The sequence below is a fragment of the Lepidothrix coronata genome, unplaced genomic scaffold, assembly GCF_001604755.1.
Source record: "Lepidothrix coronata isolate B3197 unplaced genomic scaffold, Lepidothrix_coronata-1.0 Scaffold72, whole genome shotgun sequence".
In the NCBI taxonomy this organism is placed as follows: Eukaryota; Metazoa; Chordata; class Aves; order Passeriformes; family Pipridae; genus Lepidothrix; species Lepidothrix coronata.
In genome coordinates this window covers 563900-576774 of record NW_016690252.1, presented here as the reverse complement: position 1 = coordinate 576774, position 12875 = coordinate 563900, and the positions used below count along the sequence as shown (strand labels likewise).

The 12875-nt window shown below is 42.2% G+C and overlaps 1 protein-coding gene across 2 annotated transcripts in view; it reads left to right on the top strand.

Moving 5' to 3' along the window:
* Positions 1-324: 324 nt before the first annotated feature.
* UNC13B (unc-13 homolog B) overlaps positions 325-12875 on the top strand; it is a 208782-nt gene continuing 196231 nt past the window's right edge. For both annotated transcript variants that reach the window (XM_017819075.1, XM_017819074.1), the window contains exon 1: positions 325-402. In XM_017819075.1, coding sequence (XP_017674564.1) covers positions 381-402 — 22 coding nt within the window. In that variant the 5' untranslated portion in view covers positions 325-380. The remainder of the gene's footprint in view (positions 403-12875) is intronic.

Here is a 12875-nt window from a genome sequence, read left to right as displayed (position 1 = left end):
TGGGTGCCTTCCAAATCGGGATGTTATGGTAGCAAACCACAACTGTGCGAGGACGGGACAGGCAAACGCTGGCAGCAACTCCCGCGAAAAGACACAGCCAGGACGCCACTCCTCCAGCGAGCTCTCCCGCCTTTTGCGGGAGCGAAACAAAAGGGACAAAAGCCGGAAAAAAAACCCCAACCAAACCACAAAGCACCCAACCCCCTCAGCCAAGCGCGGCCCCCCCACCTCCCCGTCCCTCGGGCGCGAACTGCCCCTGACGCGCCTCTCGTCACTCGGCCCTGCCCCGGCGGGACGGCCCCGCCCCGGCTCAGGCGCCGCCGCCGCCCGGTGTCCGCGGGCGGCATGAGGAGAGCCCGGGGGCGGCTGCCGGGGCCGCCATGTCGCTGCTGTGCGTGCGAGGTGAGCGGGGCGGCGGCGGCGGGGTGGGATGGGATGGGATGGGGGCGTGGGGGGTGTCACGCCCGGGCAGGGTTTGGCTTTGTCCTGGGTGAAGTGGATTTGTGCCTCCCGAGAGCCGGGGACGGGGCGTGCCGGTGCCTCCCGGCGGAGCCGCGGGGCGGCCTCGGCCCGCAGCCGCCACCTGCGCTCCCGCGGGGCGGGAGGTGCCCGCACGGCCGGGGGGCAGGTGCGGTGTCCGGGAGCGGCGATCCCGGGCGGCGGGAGCCGGAGCCCCGGGAGCCGGGAGGAGCCAGGAGGAGCCGGGTTTGACTTTGGGAGTTGGCTCGGACACGAGTTGAGTCGCTGCCGCCCAGTGAACCGCGCTGTCAGGAAGCAGGGCTGCTGTCACTCCGTATACTCCCCTTGTACCGCGCATTGTTACTTCAGGCGCATCCCTTATGTCCTTTTCATCCTGCCACCAAACCTCGTCCCCTGGCTGAACAGGTTACGGGCGCTTTCTCTGCACAGTGGGTTACAGTGATAGCGGCTTGCTCGCCATCTCCGGTTTTCCGTCTCTTGCTCCCCTTGTGCTAGAAAATAAATAAATAATAAAAAATCCCCGGGGAAAACCATCTGCCACAGGGCTCACGCTACTGGGATGTGTCTCCCTGCACTGAAAGCCGTGGTCACAGGGCGTCCTCGAGCGCCAGCCGTGCCCTGCGGCTTAAAAGTGTAGTTTTAATGTTCTCAGCTCCTTTGCCAGGTATGATAAAAAAACTGGCACTGGTGTGCTGCTGATAGTTCAGCTCTTCTTCCACACACACGTGTTGATTTGACAGCAGCTCCTTTATCCAGCTGCTTGTCACCTTTTTGAATCAAAATCCGTGTGTCAGTGATGGTGTTAATAAGATACCAGCTGAGCATCTTGAGATGTGTTGTTTTGGGGAGAGCGCTGTTCTTGGAGAGTGTTACTGAATAAAGTTTTAGCCCTCTTATTAAACATACATTGTGTTTAAGGACTTAGGAGAGGTGCACAAGTGTGAAGTTTATGTTTAAAATGCTTTTCATGCACTTCTGTGTAAACTGTGAAACACAGACTTGTCTAGTCCATTTTGAAGGCTTTGCCAAAATCTCTTCATTGAAGCTGATTCTTAGTGGCCGAAGAATGCTTATATGTTACAGGTGTTTCTTTTTTCTTTTTGATGGTTCGTGGTCAAAATGTTTTCAGTGTCCTTTAAGGAAATGTGGTTTTGAGCTTCCACTTGGAGCTGATTTGTTAAAAATGTATTTGTACACCATTCACTAAGACTAGTGGTAGAACATGAGCTGGATGATTGAGTTGTTGAAAGTATCTTCCCTTTTCAGGGTGTTTATTCTTGGTCTCTAGAGTTTTGGGGACAAAAACATTTTGGCAGCCTGGAATGATGTGGTCTTGTGTTAGATTTATTCTTTGGTTGTGTATAAATAGCTGAAGAAGAAGCTGGTCACTGTAATGGAGAATTACTGTGAATTCATTTCCATCTGCTGTGTGAACACAGTAGACAACATCGGCATTAATTTACATAGATGATAATGAGCAACTTTATCATAAGCATGCAGAATGTAGTCACTTTACTAAACTTCAAGAAACATGTTTTCTGAAAGAGCCATGACTGAAAGGCTGAGCTGATGAGATCTCACAAGTAGGAACCATCAAACATGAAATGGAAATATGTTGAGGTAGAGCACCCTGAAAAACAAAACAGATGCCGGGAGCTAAGATAAAAAACACCTTCTGGGGCATGGAAAAGGCTCTGTTAACTGGCACTTCTTAAAAAAAACCAAACCCAAAAAGTGGCATTTTCTTCATTTTTTTGCCTTTTCACTGAAGTGAACTAATCTTGTTGAGACACCAGTGAGCTGTTATTAAGAAAGTTGAAAAAGCTGATTTTTTTTTCCATTAAAAATGGTACACATATAAGACTGCACAGTAATGTGGTGTTGGATGGTGTAGACCTGAGATTCAAACAGAAGGAGAACAAAAAAACCCATGCAATAAATGTAGGCAGTTGGGACACTGTTAATAGCATCTGGATTGCAGTTTAACAGATAAAGGGAAATGTGGAAAAAGCCTTAAGTGTCAGCGTCATAAGAAGCCTGGCAGCCAGAAAGATAGTGTTTTAATTTATTGATTTATTTTCCACCCCCCTTGAATTACGCACATTAATAGTATTTTAATGAATGGCTAATCTAAAACAGTGCTCACCAAACATGTCTGAGTGCTGCCTTTGTTCCTGAGAGAGCAGCTAGCACACATGGCTTCTTGATCTCGTGTTTAGCGGTACATTTCTTTTACCTCTTCTTTCTGGGGAACAGTTTGTTGTTTGTTTTTTTTGTGTGTGTGTGTGTTTTTGTTTAGCTTTAGTTTATTTGTTTTGATTTTTTAATTTGTTTTACTTGCTACTGTTTTGTTATGTGGTCGGTTTTCTCTTTGTTCCTTTGGTGTTTTGTTTTGTTGTGTTTTGGTTTGGTTTTTTTTTCCAGAATCATTGAGCTATATCTGCCACAGAAGTAGGAAGTACCTGGCTGAAAATCTAAGGCCGGAGGAATTGTGAGCCTGCTGGTCTTCAGAGGACCTGTGTAGTGAGCCAGTGGTAACGGGCTGCTGTGGGAGCAAATTAAGGGATTCATTTGAATCAGTAAAATACACAGAGAGTGTAAGTGAAGTGAAGGAGAAAAGAAGTCCTGAATATTACATGATTGAGGCTTTTAGAAGACTTCTTTGTATTTTGATTCCACTGCTTAAGTGCAAAAGAGATTGCATACACTCCTGTTTAGAGCAGCTGTGTCTGGATTATGTCTGATAATCTCCTCTTGGCATAGTTTGCTTTATTAGTTTGCATTTAGTGTTGTATCTGCGAAAACAGCACATATTAAATAAAACCAGTCCCAGGGAAGCAGTCTAGTTTTCCGCATCAGTCTTCCATTGTCAGCTTCCCTGGTCTTCTCTTGGGACTCTTGATCTTACCTCTCATGTCAGCTAAATTAAATTTCTTCTTGTGATCTTTCCTCTTTCTGACCTGGAGGTAGAAATAAGTGCTGTCTCAGCACAGCTTGCAAGGGTCATAGCAAAGGAAGACCCTGCTGGGGCTGGATCACCCGGTCACGGGCTCTATTTGCGTCATTGTCCTCACACGTCAGGCCCTTTCACTTGCTCACTTCTATTACATCTTACTTTGTCCCTGGCTCTTGCTGTCTCAAGACACTGATGGTTCTCTTATGGTTTTTCTCCCCTCTGCTTTAAAGCAGCTTATGCCGTGTCTTCATTGTTTTTGTATTCCCAACTGCTTGACGTACCTTATCCGCCTGATAATTATATTGCCAAGGATACTGGCGGTGGGGTTCTTCCCTCATCCCTGTGCACAGAACCTAGCTTAGTCCTGTGAGGGCATAGTGCTTTTGTCTAATGTCCTTTTATCTTGGGGACTGATCTGCAGTATCAGTGTGAGACTTGGCTGCCACAGGTACGTGGGAGACTGATGTAGGTGAACTCTTCTGGCCTTGCACTCTAGAGTTTTGAGTTGTTGACTGCTGTGTGGAATGACACTGTCTGGAGATTGGGGATGTTATTGTTTTACCTACTGTGTATCTTTTGGCTGCTCTGAATAGTTAGAAGAGCTTGTTATCTGGTGACATTTTTGTCAGAACAGCTGGAGTGTTGCAATACTATTCAGGGAACTTAACTGTGTGTCCCTGTATTGCCAGCAAAATGTGAGTTCCAGTACCTGTGCACTAAACTGTACTCTGTTGACATCCAACTGAAAGAAGCAAAGAAGGAAAAGGGAAATAGATGTTAATGATAATAGAAATTAAAACATGTCTATCCTGTGGAGTAGTTAGAAATATCTGTATCTAGAACCCAGTAGTCAAGTGTCAGGACTTTTTGTTTACAGGATTTTTCCTCTACCCTGATGCAATAGCCACAACTTACTTTGGTGTTCTCTGTAAGACTGAATGCAGTGCCTCCACCTTTCTCTCTCAAGAAAGGGTGAAGGTCTCTCTGGCTGGAGCTCCCTACATTGTGCACTCATAAATAGTACTCAGCAATCAGGTAATTGCATTGCTGTGTTGTGACAGTATTCTGAAATAGTTGTAGAATTGAAAAAAAAACCCTTCCCATCTTTTTATAGATCAAAATGGCAAAGAACGTAATTGGACATTAAAAGTGGTAGCAGAAGTACACATTATAAAGCTAGGGCATTAAAACACCATAATTTTTCATTTAGAATTTGCTGTGTAAGTGTTATGAACTGTATTTCTCTAGCAGTACTTAGTGAGGAAGCTACCAGTGTATGTAGTGTTGGAACTAAATGAAGTGCATTAGAAATTTGGATAATAGGGGTAAGATAGAAGCGTTTTCTGCTAAATGAGCATTTTTGTGTTGACAGTTAAGTTTGAGGTTTATAAAGCTATAATTGGTGGCTTAGTTGGAGAGAACTTTTAATATTTCAAAGCTTTTTCTGTTGTTAAATAATAGTAACGTTTAAAACCTACAAACCACATTTGGCTTTTGATTCACAGGAGATCATTCAATTTCCTGTTTCAAACCCTCTATCCTTCCGCTTTGGGCACTGTTACTGCAAAAGTTCCAACAAACAGGTATGGAGTCTACCTTTTAGGTATTTAGGGACTATGAGCTACTTGAAACCTCCCTGTATTTCTCAGTGGGATGAAGGAAATGTACAGAGGTGCTTCCTGAATTTGAACAGTGCCGTCTTCCTTCTTGATCCCGTGGTGTCCTGTGAGTTGACTCCTTGAGTTTGGGATCTGCCAGGCCAAACTTAGTAAAGTTGTTACTACCATACTGTTTAAATACGCAGTAAAGTGATTTAATCCAAATGCTGAAAGATCCTAATTTTAATCTGTAGCAGTCTGAGAGCTAGTTGCAGTTTACTCAATGGCATGTGCAAATTACACTGCTGCTTTAGATACAGGACCTAATTTCAAATATGCAACTTGAAGGCATGTGAAATGCCTATGTCTAATGGCAAATCATCCCCTTAGAAATTTCCTTTATAATTTTTTCCTGCATATTTTTTTTGATGCCTCGTGATCAAATTTTATTCCATGTTCTGAAAAACATGTGAATCACTTGCTGAAAGCTGTTCCCAGTGCTCTTCCAAGAGAACTTAAATTGAAATGTTGTGCCTAATAACTCTGTTGCTTTTTTGTTCTGGTAATTCACTGTGTGGTCTTGCAAACAGATAGAGAACTACTGTGTAAGTCTGTAGGGTCTTCCCTTACTCTACCTGTTTTGTAAATTAAAGCTTACAAGTTAGTCCCTGGCATTTCCTTGAGGTGGAAGTGTGTGAGAGCACCTTGCTGTTCTTGCTTCTTGTTAGATAGAAAGATTTCTGGAGTCTGTAGTTTGAAAGATTTCTCTTTAGCATTTGAATTTGCTTTTCTTTGTAGTCTTTATTTTCTGACCGTACTTATAAAGTTTCTGTAGTGATGACTGTTGCATTTAATATTGATGTGTTGATCTTGTCGCTGTTAAATGGAGAACTAGAATGTGCTTTACTTGTATTGTCAGCTTGTGCTTATCTGAGCATGCTTTAGCCATCTTTTCCAAGGGCTGTGCTGAAATAATGTTTTGCTTGTATGCTGTGACCTGTAAAATTTGGCAGATGCTTTCTGTGATACGGATTCCTATTCTGTAGGTGTATCTGTTTGGATGAGATCTCTTTGCGTTTAGCAGGATTTTAGATGCTTTTTATTTTTTTCTTCGGCCCTCTTTGTACCTGATTAGGCTGCTGTGCATAATGATGCTTTCATTATTTGCCTTTTGACTGGCTTGTATGTCCTGCTTGGTTTTGTGTAAATGGCAAATCCCCAACTGAGCAGGAGTGAAACATGGCAGGCACTTGGAGCGGGAAACCCCACTGACCATGACCAGTCTCTCAAGTGGCTGACCATTACTGTTTCACTGGATTCCTGCCATGCTATGTCATTTTACGCTACATTAATAAGTCATATATCTCAGAAAATTCCATGCATGTACAGCTTAGATAAGTCTGTCCAAACTGGTTCTGAATAGTGGGCATAATTTTTATTCAGAACTTTTACTCCTTAGACATTTCAGACATTTCTCTGGAGTGCTCAGTGGTCTGTGTAGGTACCTGAGCTCCTACAAGTGTACTCTTGAGTGTCACCTTGGGTGTCGTGCTTTGCTCCTCTTGGAGCCTCTTTTCTAATCTCTTCAGGTGCATTTAAAGCCAAAGTCACTGGGCTGCAGACTGCTTCACTGACATGTGAGTGGCAGTTTTCTAGACCTTCTGATTTTTATTACTTGCACATTGGATATTTAACATCATCTTCACTCAGTGATGGGCTGGAAAGTGCCTGATCTCACAGGTGCTTGCTTTTTCCTGAGAATGGGGCAAACGTTTGTTGGATGCCTAATACTTTTTCACCATTAGCCGTGAAGTCAACTGATGGGATGGGAGGAAATACCCTTGCTGGTGTTTTTTTCCCTTAAAATAATTAAGAGTTTTTTGATATATCTAACTCTCATGCTTTTCCTTGCATTTAACTTCCTACCTCTTGAGCCACACAACCTGTGTTGATACTGTTTATTTCTTGTATATTTTACCATGGCATTATAGCTCTTTGGAGTGGAATGGAATTCAGCTTGAGGAGTAGTGGCTTTTTGGCCCCCTGGAAAACTCCTCATAAATGATTCCTGCATCTGGTTATGACAGTTTTGGTTTGAATTTATTCTTCTCAGTCTATTTTGTAATAACTACTCTCAATTTCATGAAGTTGACCCCCTCTGAAATGTCCCTTGTTTATTGTACAGAGATTGTCTTTGGACAGCCCATGTTGTATTTTATTTGATCACAGCTACCGCAGGTAACTTCTAACTAATTGTTTTGTAGAAGGAAATCGTAGTGGAGATCCAAAATAGGTGTTCTGCTGTTCAGCAGTTTTTGAGCTGGAACACTACTTACAAGTTTTGAAAGACTGAAGAAATATTGATAGTTATATAAATGAACTTTCCAGCATTTTTCTGTTAAACTGTCTTTCTATGAGTAATACTGTCTTCTGTGGTGAGTTCACAGATTTCAGTTAAATACATTATGGAATACACTATGTCCATCTATATGTGTAGTTCAGCTGTGAAGAAAGCTTCAAGTTTAATCCAGATTTAAAAAAAAGTTAAACTGAGAAACCTCTGGCTGATAGTTTTATGACAAGATGCAAGTGGGATTTACATCATGCATTGTAAAAAGCTGAGATATCCAATTCTTTCACCAGGCTTTCAAAATAGATTTCTTACTGTTCTTTTAGGTTATTTTCCCCATTATGAACTTTTGAATAATTGAGTAACTGCACTTCAAAATAACCAGTAACACACTCAGTACCTACAGATGTTATTGGCTTTTCCCTTCTTCTGTAGCATGAAGTGCAAGAGACCAGCTGTGGCTAGGGCATCAAGTTAGGTCAGGTTAGAAGTCCTCAGCCGAGGAATTCTTTTGGCTGATGTTGGTTGAACTTCATAAGCACCATGTTAAGGGCATCGATTCATGTCCTGCTATTGTGGAAAGTGGCAAGGAATGGGAGCACAGTACTGGCAGGTACTCCCTCTCTCTGACTGCTAGGTGAGGGCATCTTAAAAATGAAAGGGAATGCTGCCAGTTGTGACTCAGTTTATACCCTCTGGCATACTGCTCAAGTATATGTTCATCCTTTTGGCAGATGAGCTGAGGTGGGATTTGGGCAGAACTGTAAGGGAGTTGGATACCTGCATTCAACCTGTAAGCATATGATCAGAGTTCTTCAGTTCATGGAAATCCTATGCTGAGAGAAAATTAAATTGGGGCATTGTTAGGTATGAATAAATGTCACCTGCTTTGTTTGCAGGGTTTACTTTTGCTGGCCAAGCTTAAGTTTGTAAAAGTCTTAACATTGGTGGGCAGGGTGCATGGGATAGAAATTGTGATAAAGGGATTAAAACATTTTACTTTGTTCCCTTTTGGATTGCCTGTGTCTGGGGAGTTGGAGCATTTAGAAACATAAAGAAGGTATGGTTTTTGGACAGCCTTGTGCTGATCTCAGACTCCTGATACTCTTCCTTGCAGTTGAACAGCCTGTATAAATGGAAAGTGAATTGGACTGGGATGTCTTGTCTGATGAGGGATAAGAGAAGGTGTCTTGTTCAAGATAATCTCTAGCCTAAAACTGTTGGCAAGTTTTAAAAGAAGTTTGGCTTCAAGCCTTGACAGTGTCCCTTTAAGGAATACTGGTTTTAACCTTATTACTTAAAGCTCTTGTGACTTAACTCTCTTAATTCTTTACAACTAAATTCTCTGCTAAACAGACTCCAGCATTTCCACCATGGAGACCTAATTATCAGGTATAAAATAACTGCAGAATTACACTTCTGAGTATTGGCACACTCAATGTTTGTTTTCTCTGCTCAGGCACTCAGTGTAAGAAACATCGTAAACGAAATAATATGCTGAAGGACTTTTTGGGTCACCACTCTGTTCAGATGAAATCTCCAAACTGTAACCAACCTGCTGTTGTCTTTGTTGGCATCTGCTGAGGGAAAGAGTTTGCGTCTGGAGCTACTGATGGTGGCCCATTAAACCCTTCACTTTTTTAAGCTGTTATGGCAGCCCTGTGGTGCAGTTCCTGTGCCAGAGATGCAGGCATTTAATAGGGCATTATAACTATGAAGGGACTGCATCACCTGGAACCTTTTCTCTAGGGTGATGTAGGGCTGTTGTCCAAGGTCTGGGCAGTGAGGTGAGCACTGGTGCTGTGCACAGAGAGCAAGGCCCCAGACTCAGGCACTGTTTTGGAGCTTGTGTGCTGACAAAGCTGCCTTGTGCTTTTAAACGTTCATGGAACTTTCCCCATGCCATCTGTCTTGGCTTGCCAGAATTTTTGGAGTTGTCAAAGGTCTATCTGATTTTTTTGTGCCACTGGATACCTGATGGAGGCCTGGGGAGCTGTGTGCTTTATTCTGCTCTGTACTGATAGTCGGCATCCTGGGTATCATAAGAAAGTTACTTACTGTAAACCTTTTTTTCAGCAAATCCTTCATCAAATTTTTCTAAGACTGCTGTGCAGATGGAGTTCTTTGAGTTTGGGGTGTCTTTATTTTTTTTTAGTTGCTCTAAAGTACGTCTTAAGGATATTTCAAAACAGTTCTGTAAGTCAGGTAGTGATGGAAAGGCTAGGCATGAAGAAATTTCACTTAAGCTATGTTGTAAACTGAAAATTTATGCTTAGCAAACATACCAGATTTCAGTGAATAAATATATATGTATGAATATGTAGATACCTAAATTTCTAAAGAGAAACCCTTTAGAGACATTTTGCTTTCCTAAAGACTTGTATGAACTTCAGAACAGGTTTTCAGAAAACATCCAGGGACTTGAGATTTTCAGTACCTGCTCTGATTCACATTTAGTTATCACACACAACAACCACAGTCCTTTGCAAACAGAAGTCCCTGTGGAGTGTTAGGGCTGCAATTATACACTGGACAGCTACAAACCCTTATTCTGGAAATCTTTAGTAACTGTTGCTTCCTATAGGGCCAGGAATACTGTACACTAGTTGACATGATGCCAAGGTAGTTTATCAACTTTGAATGAGGAAGAAATTTGATTGTTGACTAAACTATTACAGGCATTGTAGAAAATTGTCATTCCTTTTCTGTTCACCTTCCAAATTTCGTGAGTTATTCTTCATCATAAGACTTAAGGCAAGCAGGTGATTTTCTTTAGAAGGTCATTTGGCCTCTGTGGAAGGAACCCTTCTTGTGGCTCCTCTTCGAGAGCCAGAGGGGCTGTAAATTACTAGAAAGCTGAGATTGCCTCTAGTTTTGGATTTGGGATTTCTAACCCTACCAAAATCATAACGCCATTTCCTAGATTAAATAAAGTCTTGTTTTTAAACGAATTTCTCATTATTTTCTGGTTCAGACATCCCCCAAACTTGAACTCCTGATCTGAACCTAAACTTGTAGTGTGCAACTTGAATTTAGCATGCAAAATGGATATGGATTATTGGGGAGGGAAAAATGGACGTAAAACAGTCGCTTTCTTTCAGTCTTTCCTACCTGGTATAGTTTGCTGCGTGTGCAGAATTTGATTAGATTTTGACCTCTCAAATTAAGTAAGTGGAGTCTGTATATGCTCCATTTCAATAGGAGATTTTTTTAGGAGATTAACTGCTTATAAACTCCATAGTTATAAGGCCAGAATGGATTGTTGTAATCATCTAATATGACCCTCTGTAGGACATAGTATTTTTTAATATAACAACCTAGAGTCTTATAAAAAAGATCAGATTCTGAGCTAAAATTGATGAAGGGTTTTCTACAGTTCTCCACAGCTTTATGTTGATTATCATCATATGTGACAGATTTTTGTGTTTTATACTGAAGTGGTTTCCTAGCTTCAGCATCAGAACAGCAGAAGTTGTTGTGCCTTTCCTTAGGTTGGAGAAGTTGTTATGAAAGTTGTACTCCTAGCCCATCCAGTTCTTAAGGACTGGAAAAAAAATGGAGTTTGGTAACATCTGTTACTTGAGTAGAGGCCTGTGGATGTTGTATGATGACTAATCTGACTATATTGAGAAGTGTTTCCATATTTTTCAACAGTTAAAAAGAGATCAAGACATGCCATGACCTTTTGGATTGCAGTGTTAAGTCAGTATATTGTTGCACTTTTGCTAGGTGGGAGGAGTGGTGTTTGACAGAGCTCAAGCTACAGAACTTTTACTTCTGTTGTAAACTTGAGCTTGAAGTTACCATTCTGTGTAGATCTGATACTTAAGTCAAAGATGTAGAAATTTGTTCAGGATTTATTGGAGGAGAGTAGCACGTGACAGAAGTTTGAATATATATGAGTTAACTCTGTGCACACTTGCTGGGGACCTGCACTGTAGAATTTTCTTTTCTCAAAGAATGGAGCTGGAGCTGGTGTTGGAGGTGAAGTAGGGATTACATGATCTTGAAATGACATGTGCTACAGTTACAGAAAGCAAACAATGACAAACATTTAAATTAGTAGTGCTGAGTTTGTTTCCAAAGGGATGCAAAGACATTAGTGTTGTAAAGCAAAGTGGGGAGCTTTGACTGAAGTGGTGGGAAGGGGGCTGTTAGTGAAGGACTCAGAACTAGCCCCCATAAGATTAGCTGGAGCCACGAGGATTGGGGGTTATGAGTGGAACAGAAATTTTGGAGGGGATGTCCTGCTGTGGAAAGAGAGGAATAGAGGTGACTGGGAAAATTCCACTGGGTTTTGGTGATGCGGAATTGTAAAGCAGCATTAGTGTGGATAAAAGAGAACCAGCTGGGCCGAAATTGCTTTGGGAGGAGCTGATAAGAGATTTTACCGTGATAGCACAAGAGATCTACTGCACATAGTCCAGGGTTTAAATATGGGTAAAAATCTCATAGTATGGTTAGAGAGAACCATTTCTGGATATTGTCACTGTGAAAGATTGACTCCCCACACCAGAGAATGGATGCTGTTGGTGATGGCTAGGTGTAGAGAGCTGTGTTATCTGGCAGTTTCACCATCAGACAGTGACTGAAGTCATAAAATTGATGGAGTGAACTGTAGACGTGACTTTGAGAGGCACAGAAGATGCTTCAGGGAAGCTGGACATAGAATTGAACTTGGTTTGAGTGATCACAACTGAAACTAGGTTAAGGTAAACAGATAAACATGTAGATTAGCAACTGTCAGGCTTCCAGAGAAACTGAAGAAGCCTTTTGTTGAAGCAAGGAGCTTGGATACGGAGGAGGGCATGCAATTCAGTGAAGCTACAGGGGTAAATATTAGCATCTCAAATAACAGAAAAGGCTCCACCTAGGAAATGACCCCAGAGCTGATGATTCATCTGATCATTGCATCAGGATATGGTGAGCAAACACAGAACCTGTGAGAGGTGTGGGCAAAAAATCAGTTTCTAAAGGAAGGTGTATATTGAGGATCAGGAAGTCCAGGGCTAAGGCAGGGGCTTCCACCTCAGCAGACAAGGTGACATCTTGCAAAGGGTAATAAAACAGATAACAGAATGTGCTTTGGCCATAGGAAAAGGAGAAACAGCCAGCTTCCAGAGAGGAAGGAATGAGACTTCTGTGTGTAGGGAGAGGGAGTTGAGTAAGGATGAGCTGGGTATGGTCCCTGGACTGCAGGAATTGTTTTTTATGAGGTTGAAATTGAAAATGATGCACAGATATATGGGGGGGGAGCAAAACTTCTGATACTCTGAATTTGAGTCTGGTACTCTGTATCCCAGAGTGCTTGAATATGCAAGACTTGAAATCAGTGCTCTGTTAGCAGAAGTTTGTAAGCAAGCAGTCACCTAAAACCACAAGTGGCATCACCTAACTGGAGGGCAAGAAAGGTGGTTTCTGTGGATTGGCAGGAAGATAAGGAGAGGAGTGATAGACATGGGTAAGTATGGATCTTGACTTCTAAAGCGGG